The 18,935-nt window shown below is 57.0% G+C and overlaps 2 protein-coding genes across 3 annotated transcripts; one reads left to right on the forward strand and one right to left on the reverse strand.

Moving 5' to 3' along the window:
- Nucleotides 1–217: 217 nt before the first annotated feature.
- On the forward strand, nucleotides 218–5,662 carry PARD6A (par-6 family cell polarity regulator alpha). Of its 2 annotated transcripts, none has more exons than XM_059857349.1 (3): nucleotides 218–342; nucleotides 1,606–1,828; nucleotides 4,584–5,662. In XM_059857349.1, exons 1-3 carry the CDS (start codon nucleotides 280–282, stop codon nucleotides 5,369–5,371), a joined length of 1,074 nt encoding a protein of 357 aa, XP_059713332.1. In that variant the 5' UTR covers nucleotides 218–279; the 3' UTR covers nucleotides 5,372–5,662. The 2 variants fall into 2 exon arrangements, with proteins under 2 accessions (XP_059713332.1, XP_059713333.1); XM_059857350.1 differs by having other exon boundaries at nucleotides 4,587–5,662.
- Nucleotides 5,663–7,166: 1,504 nt separating this feature from the next.
- Nucleotides 7,167–18,758, reverse strand: ENKD1 (enkurin domain containing 1). Its single transcript, XM_059857347.1, has 8 exons — nucleotides 18,634–18,758; nucleotides 14,409–14,515; nucleotides 13,913–14,137; nucleotides 12,651–12,823; nucleotides 10,557–10,718; nucleotides 9,343–9,497; nucleotides 8,361–8,497; nucleotides 7,167–7,906 (listed from the first exon to the last, which is right to left on the reverse strand). The coding sequence occupies exons 2-8, from the start codon at nucleotides 14,491–14,493 to the stop codon at nucleotides 7,746–7,748; spliced, it is 1,098 nt and encodes a 365-aa protein (XP_059713330.1). The 5' UTR covers nucleotides 14,494–14,515; nucleotides 18,634–18,758; the 3' UTR covers nucleotides 7,167–7,745.
- Nucleotides 18,759–18,935: the final 177 nt, after the last annotated feature.

Here is an 18,935-nt window from a genome sequence, read left to right on the forward strand (position 1 = left end):
GTAGACGGGACCGACGTGAAGGGGATCGAGATGGAGACGGGCTTGGGGACGGGGCTGGGGACGGGGATGAGGATGGGGGTCCTGCCGCCTTCCCGTCCCCACCCCCGTTTCCACGGCGACGTTGTCAGCAGCCGTCCGGCCACGCCCCGCGCCCCGCCTGGGCCAATGGCGCGGCGGCGCCCGGCCTGCCCGCCGGTGACGTCATGGCCGGTGAAAATCCCCCGTGGCCGCGGGAGCGGCGGTGGCGGCGCGGCCCCGCGGCCCGGCCCGGCCCGCACCATGGCCAAGCACCACCGCACACCGGCGCGCTCCGCCGAGCCCGTCATCGAGGTCAAGAGCAAGGTAAGCGCCCGCCGGGGACGGGGCCGGTGATGCCGACGCCGATGCCCGTGCCGGTTCCGCCGGGTCACGACCGAGCGCTTCGCCCCCGCGTCGGGCAGCACACGTGGGGTGGCACCACGCACCGGGGAGCGGTGCGGGAGCCAGGCCGGGCGGGCTCTCCGCGCCCCGCGTTGCGGCGGCGCTGCCCGGAGCCTCCCCGAGCGCAGCCCGGCCCGGCGGCCGCGGCGTCCCGCCACCGTGGGCTCTGCCGGGCCGCGGGCTCGCTCGGCACGGCCGTGGGAACGCCGCGGCGGAGCGCTCGCCAGATGCGCAGGGCGCCGGTGCGCCGTTCCGGCAGCCCCGGTGTGCAGAGTGGCCCCGGCGGTGCGGGTGTGCGGCGTGTGCGGTCACCCCGGGGACACACCTCGCCCAGATGTACACTCACCCAGATGTGCGTGCTCGCCAAGGCAGGCTCATCCCCGGCTATGCCATCACCCAGATGTGCGCCCCCAGCAAGGGACGAGCCCCTGTCGCGCATCCAGATGTGCACACCTGCATGACTGTGCGCTCACCCAGCTGTGGTCTCCCGCAGACGTGTCTGCTCACCCAGATATGTGCTCACCTGGCACACCCTTGCCCAGATGTGTGCGGTCACCCAGATATGCACCATCGTCCACCTGTGCCCATCCACCCATCCCTGTGCTCACCCAGATGCGTGCACTCCCTTTCTGCGCCCTTATCCAGCTGTGCACTCGCCCAGCTGTGCCACTGCCCGCTCGGGACCCCCGGCAGGGTGCAGGGTGCCCTCCTTCCCAGGACGTGGTGGCCACCGCCTGTCCCGACAGCTGGGGTGTGACCCTCGCGGGCAGCGCGATCCTCGCAGCGCTCCTCAGCCTGTTCTTAATTGGCTTCCCGTTCGTCGTGACGGAAGGAGGCATTAATTAGCGCTGTTGCTCACCAGGTGCTACGGCAGCGCCCGTGTCGCAGGGAAGGGCCTCCTGGCAGCACGGAGTCTGCCACGGCTGGTGGCACGGCCAGAGGGTCCTTCCTCTGCCGCGGGGCCATCTTTTTGCCCCATCACTTCAGTGTTTGGGCAGAAAAAAGGCTTCCCTCCTCTTACTTTCTTTTTGGGACGGGCTTCTCCTGACTGGCTCTGCCTGCCCTGGGGCAGCTCTGTGTGGTGCCCTGCCTGCATCAGTCCTGTCAACCGGGGCCAGCCCTGCCCGGAGTCACCCTCTTCCTCCTCTTCCTCCTCTTCCTCCTCTTCCTCCTCCTCCTCTGCAGTTCGATGCTGAATTTCGCCGCTTTGCCATGAAGCGCTCCGGCGCCGGCAGCTTCCAGGACTTCTACCAGCTGCTGCAGACAGTGCACCAGATCCCGCGGGTGGACGTGCTCCTGGGCTACACAGACATCCACGGCGACCTCCTGCCCATCAACAACGACGACAACTACCACAAAGCCCTGTCCTCTGCCAACCCCCTCCTCAGGGTCATCATCCAGAAGAAGGGTAAGTGGGCACTGGATGTGTCCTCCTGTCAAGAGAGATGAGCCACAATGTGCAGTACTGCTGGTTCCACCTTTGGACTGTGCCAGCAGGGCACAGGCTGGCCACATACCCTCCAGCCACTGCTTTGGTGGATGGATGTGGAGATGGTGGCACTGGGAGGCTGCCAGAAGCCTGCCAGGGCTATGGCAACCACACAGGCTCTCCCTGGCAGCCGAGGGCACCTGCCTCAGCCCAGCCCTATGCGACCTGATGAGCAAAGGCAGATCCTTGCAATTCACCCCTTTGAAGTTGTGTTTTCCAGCCAAGCTTGCGTGGGCTCCCAGATAACACCCATGTTACTCCCGTGAGCTCTGCGCCAGCAGCCCCATCCAGCTTCCTGCCCTGAGGAGGCAACAGCCATCATTTTGGCAGAGCTCTCAGGGTGCCAGGTGCTGCTGGATTTCTGGTGTTGGGAAGAGGATTGGTGCCTCCCTGGCAGACCAGGGGCTTGCCCTTACCTTAGTGGCATATTCCCAGGGAACCACTTCCTTGCGCAGGTACACCTGATAGCATCCTGATAGCAGTGTCCTGGTGAGGATGAAAGCCTCCAAGTGAAAAATACTCCAAGTATTTCTCCTGTTTACAGGGAAAACGAGCCCATTCCACTCAGTTTAGTAGCACTGAGGTTTTCTCTTTCACAGCACCATCAGTCAGCAGTTCACAGAGCCAGAGCCTGACCCAGAGCCACAGGGTCAGCACAGCATGCAGAGTGAGTCTGTGTTTCCAGCTCATGTTAGCAGTATGAAGTCTCTGGGTGAGAGGTGGTGCTGGTGGCCAGCCCTGGCTGCTGTGTCAGTTTTCCTGGGCTTTTGTATCAGGGTGCTGTGGGATGCCCTGGATATGTATTTCCCCTGTGGCCACATGGTGTGGGGGCTGGCAGCAGTGACCCAGGCTGCTGGAGCTCGTGGTGTGCTCAGGGGCTGTCGCTACCAGCACTGAACCATCCCCTGTTCCTGGCCCAATGCTTGGACCCAGGCTGTGACATGGAGAGCCAGTGCAGGGGTGGGTGTGCCAAGGCTGCAGTGGGACCATCCTCCAGCACCCTGCGTGCTGCTGGAAAAGCCTGTGAGGGCCCATGGCTGACTGTACCAAGACAGCACAGTGTGGAGAGGGAGCAGGCAGGGCCTGGCTCCATGGGCAGCATGATAAGGAAGGCGAGCAGGCAGCACCAGGGAGCCCCAGCACCCAGCTGTGCCCGCAGGAGAGGGGCCGCAGGGCTGGCAGCACCACAGGGAGGTGAGCAGAGAGGCCAGGAGCAAGTCCTGGGTGAATCACAGCTAATTTAAAATGGATCCAGGTCATCCCGAGGCTGGGCTGTCGTTGAACCGGTCTGGGTCGCTGAGGAATGTGGCTGCAGAGCCTCTCACCCCGCCGGGTGCAGGGAGCTGTGCACACACACAGGTGTGCTCCTGTCAGTGGGCTCTGCAGCAGCCAGTCCTGCCACAGCGGGGCAAAAGGCAAAGGCTGCAGCTGCGCTCCCCTCTGTGCCATCACCCTGTTGGGTGAAGCCATCCCTGCAGAGCAGCCTAGCCGGGACAATGGTGCTGACCCTCCTTGGCTGAGCCAAGGCTTGTGGGAAGGGCGGGGGAAAGCGTGGGACATTGCCAGGACCACCATGGGGCTCATCCTTGGTGTGCTGGACCTGCCTGGCCCAGCCACTCTGCGCCCCTTGGAGAGGAGCTGTGTGCTGAAATAGCTGTGGGAAAGCCTCCGCCACCCTTCCCTGAGCTAAAAATATGCCAAGGCTGTGTGTGCAGGGAGATATTTATAAACCAGGAGCCCTGGCAGGCTGGCTTGGCTAGGGAGAAATCCCATGTCCCCTGGGCTTGGGGACATCCCTAGCAGCCCTGCAGCTGGAGCAGGGTCCAGATGCTGGTGGGGGATACTGTGTGGAATGTGCTGACCATGGAGCATCCAGATCTGGGCTCCCCCATGGAAAGAGATGGGGAAAAACCAGAGAGGAACCAGGGGCTACTCCCCAGATCCTGATGGATGAGACCAACAGTGATGGGTTGGAGCTGGGCCTCACAGAGCAGCCCCAGGCAACGGTCCAGAAGGAGGGAGTCAAACCCTGTATGAAGGTGCCTGATGGTGCAATAAGAGACATGGGCACAAATCACAGTCTGGGATATTCAGGGGCTCTGGGGATGCTGCAGCCCTGGGATGAATTTCCAGGAGGTGGAGAGTCTCTGTCCTTGGGAATGGCAGAGTTCTGCAGGACACAGTGGTGGCTATCACCAACCCATGCGAGTGATAGCCCTGCTATGGTGGGGCAGAGGACTCTGGTGCTGTCTCCTGGGGCTGGACTCGCCCTAAGGGAGTTGGTTGCCACCACAGCACACTTATGTGGGGGGGATCCTCTCTCCCCAAACCCAAACTGGGGCATGGCTGCAGCTCCCAGGCCATCAGGGCTGGCAGCTCTAGCGTTAAAATGCAGAGTTTGGCTTAAAGTGTGATTAAGGCTGAATCACTGCCTCGATCCCACTAATCCTGGCCTGTGTGCCTGTGTACACTGGGTAATCCCAGGAGATGGGCCTCAGCGGAGACAGGCTGCAGGGAAAGCCAGGCTGATGATCTAGGGAGGAAAAGCCGGTGAGACCTGTGAGCAGGGCCCTTCTGCTGACCGCTGCCCCAGCACCTGGGGCCAAGGGCACGCGCTCACACCCCCAGCAGCCACAGTGCCTGACCCGTGTCCTCCCTCCCTCGCTCCCTACAGCAGAGTCTGACGCCAGCGTCTTCGCCTCCAACTCCCTGCAGCGGAAGAAGAAAGGGCTGCTGCGCCCAGCACACTACCGGGCCAAGCCTCACCTCCTGATCGGGATGCCCCAGGACTTCCGCCAGATCTCCTCCATCATCGACGTGGACATCCTGCCCGAGACGCACCGGCGCGTGCGGCTCCACAAGCACGGCTCCGACAAACCGCTGGGCTTCTACATCCGCGACGGCGTCAGCGTGCGCGTGGCCCCGCAGGGCGTCGAGAAGGTGCCCGGCATCTTCATCTCCCGCCTGGTGAAGGGCGGCTTGGCCGAGAGCACGGGGCTGCTGGCGGTCAGCGACGAGATCCTGGAGGTGAACGGCATCGACGTGGCCGGCAAGTCCCTGGACCAAGTGACGGACATGATGGTGGCCAACAGCCACAACCTGATCATCACCGTCAAGCCGGCCAACCAGCGCAACAACGTCATCCGCAGCAGCAAGGCCTCGGGCAGCTCCGGCGTGTCCACGGACAGCACCCCCAGCCAGCAGACCCCCAGCCCGGCCTCGCAGTACCTGAGCAACTACAGCACGGCCGAGAGCGACGAGGAGGGCGACCTGGTCATCGAGAGCGACAGCGCCTCCCACTACATCCCCGGGGGCTGCCCCAACGGGGGCCCTGCCGACGGAGCCCTCCGGCGGAGCCTGTCCCCGCACAGCTCGCGGGGCTCCCTGCAGTCCCTGGGCAGCCACGATGGCAGCCCTGGCAGGGGCAGCGCACGGGAGGATGGCACCCTCCTCACCCTATAGCCACAGGGGCCCGTGCCACTCGGTGGCCGCCCGGGTTTCTGCTGATCCGGGCTGGAAGTGGACACCAGGGTGATGATGTGGCCAGCAGGCAGGGGTGGAGAGGGGCTGCCCACTGCCTCCTCCCACCCCCTGTGACCCCGGGAGCCCCACTGTGGGACCCACTCAAGCTGGGCACTGCCCCTCTGAGCGCCCTTGCCTCCTCTTCCAAGCAAGCGGGGGTTTTTAATTGTTTTATTGAAATATGCATCATTAATATATTGCAATGGACAGTAAAACTTTTTCTAGAAAGCACCATGCTTGTCCCTGGTTGATGTCACTGCAGGGAGGAGGGGGACAGCAGGTGGGTTCCCCAGCCCTGTGCATGGAAGGCAGTGCCTGGAGGTGGTGGCCTTGACCTTTGCTGCTGTGCTGGGTGACCCCACTGAGACTCACTGTGCCTGTTCCAGGCTGTTCTGGGCAGCTGCCTGGCCTGATGCAGTCAGCCTTGCTTGGTCCCCCCATTCCCACCTTGTCCCCACTGCAGAGCCCGCACTAATGCATGGGACACCTGGTCTGGCAGCAGCACCTTGGCTGTCACTCAGCCCTGCAAATGCTGCTGGGCATAGTGCAGTCCCATCCTCCTTCTTCAGCCCCAAGCTCAGGGCAGGGGGGGTCCACATCTGCCCCTGCTGCTCTGCTGGGGCTCCCAGCACCCTCAGTCCCTCTCCCAAAAGTACCAAGCTGATGGTGGCACTCACTGCTGCCAAGGGCTTGTGGTGGGACTGGAAAGGAGGAACACCTGCAGTTCTCAGGGTCTGAAAAGCCAGCACCAACTCTCCGTTCAGAGCCTCAGGCCAGGGCAGGCTGGGAGTGCAGCAAGGGCTGAGGACACTCATGGCACACAGCCAGGGCCCAGACAGACCAGAGAGCAGATCTGGCAGCAGGGCTGGTTAGCCCAGGCTGGTTTTGGGCAGGGAGGTGCCCAGGGGCTGTGCCCATGGCCCCCAGTCACTCTCATCCAGCCGGCTCAGCCTGGCTGGGGTTTGCCTTGAGGTGGCCCCAGGGGCACATGGGGTGATTTTCCAGTTGGCATCTCACCTCCTCCAGCCCTCGAGTGCCAAAATATTCCCCACCCCTTGGCAGCAGCATCAGCCCTGAAATCCCAGGGCACTGCAGTGTGCCAGGTGGCACAGGCAGGGCTAGGATACTCCACAATATCCCCACCCCACAAAATCCTGCCCAGGATGGAGCAACTCCTGCAAAAAGGCAGCTGCTTGGGGAATCCACACACAGTAGCAAATCCACCCAGTGTAGATAATGGAGATGGAGCAACAGCACAAGATGCAAGAAGGGAAAACTTGATGGGATTTCAGGGGAAAAAGTGCTCCCCCTGAGGCCAGCACTGTCTGGAGACAGAGCCCCAGCAAGGTGATGGGGGCAAGCCCCTTCTTGGAGATTCTCCTAATTCAGTTGGATATGGCTCCAAGCTGTGGCTGAGCAGGAGATACACCAAGCCTTCCAGCCATCCCTCACAGCTTCCTTGCTTCATGCAGCAAGACCCCTGCAAAGGTCTGCACAGGCTCCTGCATGCTATCTCAAGGCAAGGCAGCAGAGAGCTCACCTGTGTGATGGCACCTTCCAGCCCTGTCCTGCCAGCCTGTGGATGGAGATCCAGCAGGATTTTGCACATTCTCCAGTCCATGTCCCACCACCCAGCCCTGTGAGCCCACAGCTCATCCCCTGCCTGCACTGATGGTTTCTGCTGCCCACACCAATCCTCAGGCCCTGCTGGGCCCACTGGGAGCTGCACACACAGTGCAAGATGGAAATGATGATTTATTGGAGTATCTCCTGCCCCATAGACAACAAAGGCTTCTCCAGACATCTTCCTGACAACTCAGCCCTTCCCTGGGCAGAAAACACTGAAGCTCTGTTCCTCTTTCTTGTTCCCAAGCTGTCCCCTGAGCTCTCAGGTGCTCAGGATGAGCCATGACCATGGTCCAGCTCAGGAGAAAGAGAATGACAAGGAATACCACAGGCAGCAGCACAAGAGACCTCCTACCAGTTTCTAGAAGTAGGAAAAAAAAGGAAAGTAAGAGGTGATGCCACAGCTCCAGAGCAGAGAGCTGATCTGTGAAAAGTCAAGCAGCAGAGACAACTGCTCCCCAGACCACTGAGCAGGGCCTTTATTAGGGCATCTCCCTCCTTTTTCTGTGGACAAGACACAGCACTGAAAGGTGAGCAAGAGATGCCAGCTGCATATTGGACACTGTTATTGGCACCTGCATGGGTCCAGGGTCTGGAACTTGGCTCCTTCCCAAAAAGTGATGTCCATTCCTGCCCAGCAACAAAGGATGTTCAGGCAGAGCAGCACAGCACACCTGGCCCCACCAGCTCAGGAGTCCAACTTGATGAAGACTTTTGGCCTTGAGAAAATTTTGATTGCCTCATCTATCTGAGAGAGCTTCCTCTCAAGCTCTACCCGCCTCTTCTGCATCCTGAGGCTGTCTCCACGCATGGGCAGCAGAACCAGGTCCTTTACCAACTGCTCCTGGCCTGTAAAAAGAGGGGAAAAAAAAGTTGTGGAAGTTGAAAAGCAAAGAAATCCACCCTTTTTCTAGTGCTATGAACACAATGGCAGCACTGGAACAAGGACCTATTTAAACCTCGTCTGGATGAAGACCTGAGGGACCTGCTCCAGCTTTGGGAACCAAGGATTGGACTAGAGACCTCGGAAGGCCCCTTACAGCCAAAATCTTTCTAAGATTTTAGGAGCAATAGCAACCCTAACATCAAGTCCACTGGACAAGTGTGCTGCAGAGAGCCAGTCCTGTAACCTGCAGGACACTGATTCTTCTTTCCATGCACACAGCTCACATCCTGCCTATATATGCCTTAATCCAGGCAACTCTCCAAGTGGCAGGAATGTGTCCCTGTGTCTCTTCTCCCTTATCCTGTCTAGGATTGTTTGTTTTTCCGAGCTGGAATCGCTGGTTTTTTTCCCTCTTACTCTGTTTCAGGTTGCTGAGGGTCTCGAGGCGCTGTGCCTCGGGCATCAAGGTGTGCCCGGGCGGGGTGTCGGGGTCGGGCAGGTTCCGCAGCCGCTCCTCCGCCTGCCTGCGCCACAGCTCCTTCCTCTCCAGCAGGCTGGGGGCAAAGGAGAGCAGGTGTCAGCACATCTGGCACAGGCAGAGGCCAGGAATATGCCCTTCAAACCCCACCAGGTTCCATGTCACTGGCTGAGGTCCCCAGGTAGCCAGAAACCCTCATGGTGGGGGATACTCTGCGTTTAAAGCACATTTGTGGGCCAGCAAAAGTGCTCCACATCCACAAAGGGCTGCTGGGAGAGATGCACTCAGGCCAACATGGGCTCCTTGGAGACAGGGGCTGCTGCTCCTCATTTCTGGCTCACTGAGTCCTCGCCAAACCATCTGTGGGTCAATGGCAGAATGAAGTCAGACAGCAGCTCACGGCCAGGGATGCTGGCAGAGGACAGCACAGCCAAGGACTGGCACCACAGTCAGTCCTAGGACAGGGTCTGTTTCCCACGCAGAGCCCCAAAATGCACAGCACTAGCTGGATGTTCCTCAGAACCCAGGCCCAAGGCAGGATGAACACTTGTGAGGCAGAGCGAGCTCTCTGCCTCTCCCAAACCAGACCTCTTCATGCCAAAGCTACATCACATGGAACAAAGCCTACAAAGGGGCAGGAGCACATTTCTCAAGGCACACAGGGCTTCCCCATATCAGCATCACTGTACAACAGCAAACAAGCGAGGAGGAGACAAAACTCCCTCTGAGCCCTGTCACACTGGGCACGGGATGCTGGTTAAGCCAAGAAAGCAGGAGGGACAGCATTTACTCCGCAGTCACAGAAAAAGGCACTGCTGCACATTGCAAGAGCACCTCTGTGCCCAGCCCATCTCTCTAGGCACAAGCCAGGGGTGCACTAAGGCTGTTGCAGCCCCGTGGAGCAGAGAGGGGCACACTTACTACTGGGGGACGTGGCCCTTTTGCCTGGCGTTGTTCTCCTCCTGCTGCCTGAGCTGGGCCAGCGCCTGCAGGGACTGCGAGCGGCGCAGCGGGGCCCGCTTGGCGCTGCAGGCGTTGTGCCTGATGAAGTCAATGCTCCTGCCCTGCACCTGCATCTGCAAAAAGAGAGAGCCAGGCATCAGGGGCAGGCTGGGCACAGGCACAGGGCCAGCTGCCACTGTCCAAGCGAGAGAGAAAGCAGAAATGCAGCACACAAGGTAGTGAATTGGGTGACAGCAGGACAGCCTGTCTCAGTGTGTAGCCACAGACAGGCAGGGGCTGTGCCCATGGTTTGGGAAGGCAGGCACCTAAAGCCAAGCCTAATCCTGGCATCTTTAAGGTCCCCAAGATGACCACAAGCCTGAAAAGCCAGAAGGACAGAAAAAAACCCAGGCTTGACATAGTCCCCATGGCTCCTACTGGAGCATTTTGAGGGCAAAGGAAAAACAGGTTGGGAGCTCACCAGGCCAAGAAATGCAACAGAACCCCTGGCAGAGCAGGAACTTTGCTGATCCTTGGGGCACTTCCCAAGAGACAGCACCTCCACCACAGCTCCTCTGCTGGACAAAACAGTGGAGAAGGTGGCTGTGTTTGCATTTAAGATTTCCCTGGTCTTCCTCCTTTGTAGATCATGTCCTGTTTAATTAAGTCATTCATGGCATTTAGGAACCAACAAACTGACAATCTCACAATTGCCAAGGGAAAAGGACATGAGTCATGGAGCTGTTTAGGACCTCCCAAACAGACTACTTGAAAGGTTTAACTACTAATGCTGATTTAACTCTCCTTACTAAAACACACACTCATTTCCCAAATTTTTATCTAACTTCCAGAAGCCACAGTTCCTTTGATTACAGTGGGAACGGCCTCCAAATCCCCAAGACCTCCTGCAAAGCCATTGGAAGAGCAGATTTGAGATTGCTGGAATGAGGAGGTGGAATTTTCACAGGGAACTTCATGATCTCCTGCACTATGAGTGAGGATGAAGCTAGAATGAACAGTCCCTGAATATCCATCTCACCACCCCAGTGACCAGGACCCTGCACCTTCCCTTCAGCCAGGAACAGAATTTACAGATCTCCCTACTCATGCAGCACATCTGACCCAACACTTCAGAAGAATGGGTTCTCCATGCCAGAAATGCCTGGGATGGATGCAGTTAGTGTGTAACTCACCTTTGTTTCAGCACCCTGTGCCTCTGGAGCCTCTGTGTCTGCTCCTGCTTTTGCTCTGCCAGGCCTTGGGGACAGTGGTCTGCATGGCTTGATCCCAGAGCCACAGCGGGAATACGCCCTCAGGAAATTCACAGCCTCAGGATTGGGAGGTGGAGAGGTCTCCTGGGAAAGGCAAGAAAAGATCCACCAGTGGAGGGAGGCTGGGGCAAAGAAAAATCCTCTCAACCAAGTTTGGGTGGTGAACCAGGAGCTCAGCCACAGGTTTCCAGCAGGCACATGGCAGCACACGCTTTCTGCCACAGCCTGGCAGAAGTTCTTGGGGGAAGATAATCTGTAATCAGCCAGCAAAGGCCAACAAACAGCAACAGACCAGAGCTGGACACTAAATTAATGGCTAAGAAACAGGGGGGGAACTCTGCAGAAGAAAATTTGGATCAAGGAGGCAGGCAGGAGGCTGCCTGCTGAGGTGCTGTTCTCCAGGGCTGCTCTGCTCAGCACCTCAAATCTGTGCTTATATCACTCCAGAAAGAAAAAGGAGCTGGTGGAAGTGCATCTGAGGGGCATCTTCAAAGGCTGTGGCAGAGGGTCACAGTACTTGATGTCTAGCAGGTGGTCTGGTACCATGTCAGACAGTCTTGTTGCAAACAAACCCTGAAAACTGAAAGTTGACACTGTGGCAAGTGGGTGACCCTATGAAAACTGCAGCTGGGGCACTGCTCTGCCCTTGGGACTGATGGGAACTGTACAGAGCCACCCCCAGATCTTTACAAATACCCAAGGCCTCAGCTGAACTGCAGCTCCCTGGGGAAGATTTCCTCTTGCCTGGCCCATTCAGCTGGGCAGAGCTGCAGACAGATGGTGGGACTGGTGTGAGAAGCAGGGTATGGGATGCCTTCAGCACTGCCCAGACTGTTCATGCTCCAAAGATGATCAGTCTTGTTTCAACAAGAGATCTGGATCTCTCTGGTAAGTTAATGAGAATTGCCTTTACCTAGCACAGCTGGCTCGAAGTTGTTTGAGTCTGTGACCTCAGGAGCACAGGGCACAGCTTGCCCCATCTCCCTCCACAGGAGCACTGGGACTGCCAGAACCCTCTCCAAGACAACTGCTACAGCTAACAGCCTCAGGGGCAGATGACAGAGAAAAAACTCTGGACTACATCAAGATCCAGCAGAATCAAGTGAAACTCTGAGCAGCAGCAGCAGCAGCTCCACAGAAGATGGAGATCCTTCACAGGGAACACCTCAGCTCCAGGAGAGTTCCAGCAACAGTTAAAGCATCATGAGTCAGTGCCAAGGCCTCTCTGGAGGAACATACAGAGCACAAGGAACACACCACGCAGAACCTGCCTGCGCAGAGACCACCCCCTTCCCCACAACAAAGGCAGAAATGAGCTCAATCTTCCTCTAACCCAGAGGATTTGTCAAACAAGAGCGTAGGCTTGTGTTCTTGAAGCACTCGTGGGTTTGCTCCCATGTGTGGAAGGGTCACAGATACCAAAGAGGTTGGTGACACACCAGGAAAAAGGGACACAGCAGTTGGAACCGCTGGCTTGGGAATCATCTTACCAATTTTTACAGTTGTTATCAATACATGTCATTTTAGCATTGAAAGCTGGCTACAGATGAAAGGGAAGCAATGCAGAGATGAGGAGGAAGTTAAAGGCTCCAACTCAGCACCCTCACAGGCTGTGCTGATCTCTGAGGCCTCAACCCTGACTGCCTGGAGATGTCTGTGTGCTCCCCTGAGCAGTGGCTATTCACCAGGACAATCACTTGGGGAAGATGTTCACACATGGAGCACACTGCCCACTGTGTATCCACAGGGTGGGAATAGATGGACTGAGGCTCAATGCAGCCTGCAGATCTACCTCTGAGAATCACAGCCCAAGGGGTAAAACATCACAGCCTTTTGGCACAAACCCCAGAGGAGTGCTGCCCCAAACATGGGGAAGCTGAAAAGCCAGATGGGAGCATCCCCTGGCAGGAAATACAGCTAGGAGGGGGAAGCAGGACAGGGATTATGGCAGCTGTCTCCATCATCCCACTGTTCCCCAAGCCTGGAGATTTCAAGAGCTCCTCCACAGATACCAACCTGCAGTTTGGCCTTCACCTTTGACTCCACATTTTCATATTTCTGGGATTTCCAGAGAGCTTTCACAGGCTTGGGCTGGCTGTGCTCCTGGGCTCGCTCCTTCTCCTTGCACTTCCTCTGAATCTCCTTTATCCGCCTCACATTTTCCTTCTCGTAGTCCTTGGCCTCTTTCCCTGCTCAGCAAGGAGAGACACACCTTCACCTCCCAGACACTGGCACAGGATGCAGCCACAGATCCCTCCCAAAGCTGGTCCAACAGCAAGAGAACCAGCAAGCCCTTCCCTCTCCTGCAGACCAGACCATGTCTGCTCCTGCCCCTGTTAGATGCACACTCCCAGACTGACTCCTCTGCCAGAGGAACCCACTGTGCCCAGGTGAGCATCAGAACAGGTCTGTGCACACTGCTGGTGTCCACAGACTCCCTTGTTCTCCTCTTCTCCCAGTATGGACTATGCCAGACAAGCCATGCCAGCTCCTCTCAAGAGCAAGGTCAATTCCCAGCTCAGCTCACATGGTGTTTCTGAAGTAGACAGGGCTGCAGAGCCTTGAACTTGCCTTGTTCCTGGTTTAAGGACATTGTCCCACATTGACACAACCAAACTATGGATTAGGACTCTGTTTTGTTTTGGTTTTGAATCAAAAACTATAATTCCTTGGGCTCCCCAAGGCAGGGAACATCTCAGCTGACATAACCAGATGCTCATCAGTTTCCCCCCTGCTTGGGCACAGCAGTTGTGGCATCTACCACACTGGCACCAGCTCAGGGCAATGCCAGCACATGAAATAAATTAAAATGACACACAGGGCTCAACCTTATCTCCTTCCTGGGCCTCTGAATGTATTCTGGGTGACATCCCTGCCCTGGAGAAGGGAACATCTTCTGCAAAGATGTTCTCACATCCACATACACAGGCACCCTTCCCAAATCCTTCCTGGCTTTACCAACTAGGAACTCTCCGTGTTAAACATCCTCAATACATCAAGGTTTTGTTTGATTCCTATAGAAGTTTTACTAGAAAGAAAGTCCAAATTTTTGCACCTTTTTTCAAGTCCCTCTTCTCGTTCTAAACCTGAGACTGGAGCCAAAACATCACTGGCTCCAGCAGAGGTGACTCCACTGCCAGGCCAAAAGCTGCAGATGGGGTGACCAGCCCTGTGAAGCTCAAGCTCTCCTCAGGCAGCAGATCCTGGGAATCCACCCCAAATGCTTCATCCCTGGCCCCAAAGGCAGCTGAAGCCGGCAGTGATTTGGCTGTACTTACTCTTAGCTGGCACCTCCCCATCAAGGGAGATCCCCTGGAGCTGCAGCAGGAGGCTGAGTGTCCCCTTCTGTCCCCTCTCCAGGAAGTCCTTTCCACTGGGGCGGATGCGAGGGGCTGGCTGCGCCTGGCGGGCACTGCCCAGAGCCAGGCAGGGGTTGGGGACTGGCTCCAGAGAGCTGGAGGTTAAATACAGCTTCTGAGCATTTCCTTCCAGCCTCCCTCGAGCTGCAGGGAAAGGAAAAGGAGAACCTTGTCAGGAAATGATCATACCTCAGTTTTCTGCACCCACAGCCCACCAACAACGTGATAACCCCCTCTTCACCTCTGCCTTATGCTTTCCCATCTTTCACCAGCTGTACAGACTACTTTAGGGTCACCACCAGAAGCACCTTCACCAGTGTGAACAGAGACTGTCGAGGACACCAAGGGATAAGGACACCGGGCTGTGTCACACCAAAGCACAAAGTAAAACCTGTACCAAGCATCAAGGACTCACCTGAGAGGGGGCGTTTGTAATACTCTGGGAAGAGCGCTGGGTCTGGAGGAATGGGTCCAGAAATCCTGGATGGCCCTTCACACATCCTGCCACACACTGCTCTGCCTCTGCCACAGAAACCAACCACCAGAACAGAAATGAGCAGGGCTCACTGAGCCACTGAAAAGCTACATTTAAAATATATATGTATTTCTGACTTTCATTTGACACCTCACCCCCAGCTCCAGAGATCTCCTGCAGGTACAAACCACCCCAAACTGGACTGTGCAGGTGAAGAGCCCAGCAGCCCTGTCCCTACTGTGGGTCAGTGCTCTTACCAGTGCTGAAAATGCCCACAGTTGCTGTAATATTGGTACCTTCAGTATAAAAAAATCCTTTGTGGCTTTGATCTCCGATATGGAAACACTGAATGCAGACACAGAAGGAGTGAACAGGAAACACGAGGTAGCAGGCCATCACCTGACAGCTTTTAGTCTGAGATTTGAATTATCCTGTATCTGGGCTCCCTCTAAATGGCTCCTGTGATTCAAACACAATTTGTCCAGAGGAAGCTGAAGCTCCCGTCCCACATGGCCATATCCTCCCTGAGAACACACCTGTGCTGTCAACACCCCTGAGCAGGCTGGGGCTGACCCTCAGAAGGACAAACACTTCACAAAAAGACAAAACATTTCCCTCCAGGACCATGTGGGGCAGAGACTGGATTTCTGGGGAAGGGCCCAGATGGTTTCTCAGGTCTTGGGGAGAACAGAGAAGAGCATGTTTTCCATTTCTGAAGTACTTGTCAAAGCAGCACAGAGCCACAAGCCCCTGCCCTGGCCCACACAGGTCCCTGTTGCTTCTCTTCTCTCCATGACAGAAGCACAACCCTTCCACCAGGAAGGGACAGGAGCAGCCAGCATCAATTTCCCTGCACTGTTCACCAAGAGCTCCTGGACAGCATTTTTATACCTACAACAAACCCAGAGCTCACAGCATGAGCATGCAGGATGCCACACAGCAGGCACAGACTGCTGATGAGCTCTCAGCAGATGCCACAGGAGCCTCATCAGAGTCACGCCACAATTTTGACAGGCGCCAGGGCAGCTTGGCTAGAGTCACTGCTGTAAGAGCTGGGGCTACAACCTGCACTCCCTGACTCCTGAGGCAGTAATTTAAACATTTCTGAGACAACTCCACGGGAAGAACCCCTTTCAGGATCCTCAGCATGCCAGCACTGACTGGACGCAGCATCTGCAGTTTAATTTATAAACCAATAAAGGATCAGCGCAAGGCTGAGTGAATCTGACTCATAGCAACTAATGCACTGCAGTCTTCCCTGCTAAATCACCCCTGTTGACATGAGACCCATTAGCAAAATGCTGTTATTCATCTCCTGGACACAACAGCAGAGGCAATGCAAGCAGTGCTGACTGCTGCACACCAGCATGCATGTGCAGCCTCTAGCCAGCTGCTCTGGAAAAGCTATTTCTGAAAAGCAGGCACAGACTCTCAGCCAGAGATAAAAGGATGCTGGCTTGGTATTATTTAATCTCCTCGATAATGGATCAACTAAGCCAGAACAGCCTCTCTTATTCTAGAGGGGGGGGGGGGAAGCATTCACCATGAGATCACTCCAGAACAGCTACTGGCTTTGAAATGCACATCTGATCTTGCTCTGAACTTAGGTCCCACCCCAGTGATTTACACGTAAAATGACAGGCTGAAATCAAGACCTGTAACAGAGCAGACAATGATTGCGGGGGACTGAGGAGGAAAGGCAAGCTGAGGGGAGGCGGGGGATGGAAGGCTCCTTTTATACCTTCACAAACCAACTGCGCCCTGCCCTGCTGCAGGCAATTTGCAAATGACACCCACTCCCTGATTTGCAAGTCACATCACCTCTGGCATGGGATCTTGCAAGATCAGAGAACCTCATTACAATAGGGAGCATCTTGCCCATGTAGGGACTACAGGGACACGAGCCCCCAGCAGCAGTGTCCCAGCCAGACTTCCAGGAATGCACTTCCCAAGCTGCTGCTCTGCTCCTGCTGACCACGGGCCCAGATTTGGGGCAAAAGTGAGAGACCCTCATGGCTCACTCATGCCAAAAGGGACTGTATGACCTCTGCTGTCATTCCCACCTGCTTTGTTTCTCGGGACAGCTTTGCAGCACCAACAATCCTGTGCTGAGCCAATCCCACCCACTGCCCCTGCACCAAACAAGTCACTTCTTCCACTGGCTTTGTTTTCTGCCCCTGTAACCTTTTGCCCAAAAGGATCACGACTTTTACATCCACAGGGGGATCAGAGAAGCACTGGAGCAAGCACCAGGAAAACACAGCAGGAGTTATCAACACAGACAAGAGGGATGAGGGGACAGGGTCAGCCCTCTTGGGGGCTTTCCTGCACCCAGGAGAGCATCAGCTTTACCACCACATCAGCAACCTAAACATCAACAGTGCAGCACCCGACCTGCTGCCACCAGACACACACCATTTATGCACTCACAGGCTGTGAGATTGAGGCACACTCTGCAGAAGCAGGCTGAATAAGTCCAGGCAAACAGATGCAGGTGTGCCACTGCTCTCTGCTCCTGTTCCCCACCAGCCTGCAGACTCCCCAGGGAAGAGGCACAGCTCCCAGCCACCCTGCACAGCTACAGGAGGCACAGAGCAGTTGCTGGAGTAACCCAGTAACTTCAACATTGCTCATTCAGCCCAGTGTGCTGCTCCCTTCTCCACCAGAACATGGCTTTATGCTGGCCTAGGAGCCAAGCAATGCAGGCTCCAGTTCTCTCTCTCCCAGAGTGTCTGCAACCTTAATAACCATTAACTCGACTCTGTGCCCTTTGCTGCAGCTTGACCAAGCAGTAAAAATGCTATTTATCCCCCTGGTAAACTGAGCCTTTTCAGAGCCTGTAAAAACCACAGCTTCCTTTTGTGGCTTGTTTTTGGCATTGTAGTTAAGGTAACTGCAAAGCATGGGAACAGACAAGCCTCAGGCAGGTGCATTTCACAGCCTTGAACCCTCGGCATCTGACTTTGAAGCATTCCCTCTTTTTCACAGATGACATTTTCACTGCGCCTGAGTCCCTGGCCAGGAAGCTGCTACCACACACAGAGCTGATGCCAGCCCAGCTTCTTGCCTTCATGAGCCAATCTCTGCAAAAAGCATGGGAAAAAACATCCCACGGTTGTGATAAGCTGTGATAAGCAGAGCAAGTCATCTGCAGCAAATCAAAGGGCTAATCTCTGTGCAGCTGGTCTTGCATGCTTGATTCCTTCCTCAACAGTTTTAGCTGAAATGGAAAGTCACATCAGGATAACTTCCACGCCCGAGGGCTGCACCAAAACAGCACCAATGGATCTGAGACCATTCCTCCCAAAAAACTGGTAGTCAGGACCAGAGGTCAGTGTGCTGTGAACCTACGCAGTGGTTTCTGTCCCTGCCTAAGCCTTCTCCTTGTTGACTGCCATGGGAGAGATTAAAATTCTCCTTTTAATATCATTCCCCACGTGAGTTTCCCCAGGTCTCACCAGCTCTTCCCCATCTGCCAGCCTCAAAGACCCAATTTTTCCTTTTGTCTCTCTGAAAACAGAGGGACAGGTACAGCCAGGTGTGATACTGGCATTTGCATTCCTTGGAGCTGGCGCCTACCAACAGCTCTTTAGGAATAAAGCCAGCTTGGACAGTGCGCCCAGGGAGTCAGACACATTTCCTGCAGCGGCTGGAGCAGGAGCTGAACGAGGGCCGTGCTCGGCGCTGGAAGGTGGGCAGGGACTGCTGTGGGTATCACAGAGCTGCAGCACAGTCCACCCTCCGGAGGGCAAGCACAGATGAAGGCACGGAATCCCCTCAACGCGGGGGATTCCTCTCGGACGCAGGGACGAGCCCCGTGCTGAGGCTGGAGCTTGTGTGGCAGCCCCAGCTCCTTCGGCCGGGCTGGCACGGGAGATCAACACCGGCCCTGCCTCGGGACACGTGCTGAGACCGGGCACCGCCGGGGACCAGACACTGCTGGGGGACCGGGCACCGCGGGGGGAACCCTCCTGGCTCTCTTCCCGGGGCTCGGGAGGCGCTGCCAGCAGCGCAGTCCCGGGGTGCCGGGGGCCCTCAGCCTCCCCCCGCGGGCGCTGCCCCTGCCCCGGGCCCGGCGCTTCCCGGCCCGGCTCCCCGCCGTCCCCGGCCCGCGCCGCTCCCGAGCCCGGGCAGGGCCCTGTGCGGCTGCCCCGAGAGGACTCACCGAGGGAGGCCGAGGAGAAGCGCTCCCCGGCGGGCCGGGCCCGCCCGCAGCCGAGGGCCCGGCCCGGCCCCGCCGCTCCCCGGCAACCGCCGCTTCCGCCGGGATGGGCGGGCCCGGCCCCAAGGGCCCCCGGAGCTGCTCCCTCGGCACCGCCGGCTGTGCCCGGGCCCCGCAGCACACGGGGGACTCTGAGCCGCCGGGCGGCCCCGGTCCGTACTGCACAATATCTGCATTAAACACACCGGGACTGCACGGGGCAATCCCGGCTGGAAGCCGCTTCGCCCAAACGGGGGCTCCTGCGG

Source organism: Haemorhous mexicanus, chromosome 12 (genome assembly GCF_027477595.1).
Source record: "Haemorhous mexicanus isolate bHaeMex1 chromosome 12, bHaeMex1.pri, whole genome shotgun sequence".
In the NCBI taxonomy this organism is placed as follows: domain Eukaryota; kingdom Metazoa; phylum Chordata; class Aves; order Passeriformes; family Fringillidae; genus Haemorhous; species Haemorhous mexicanus.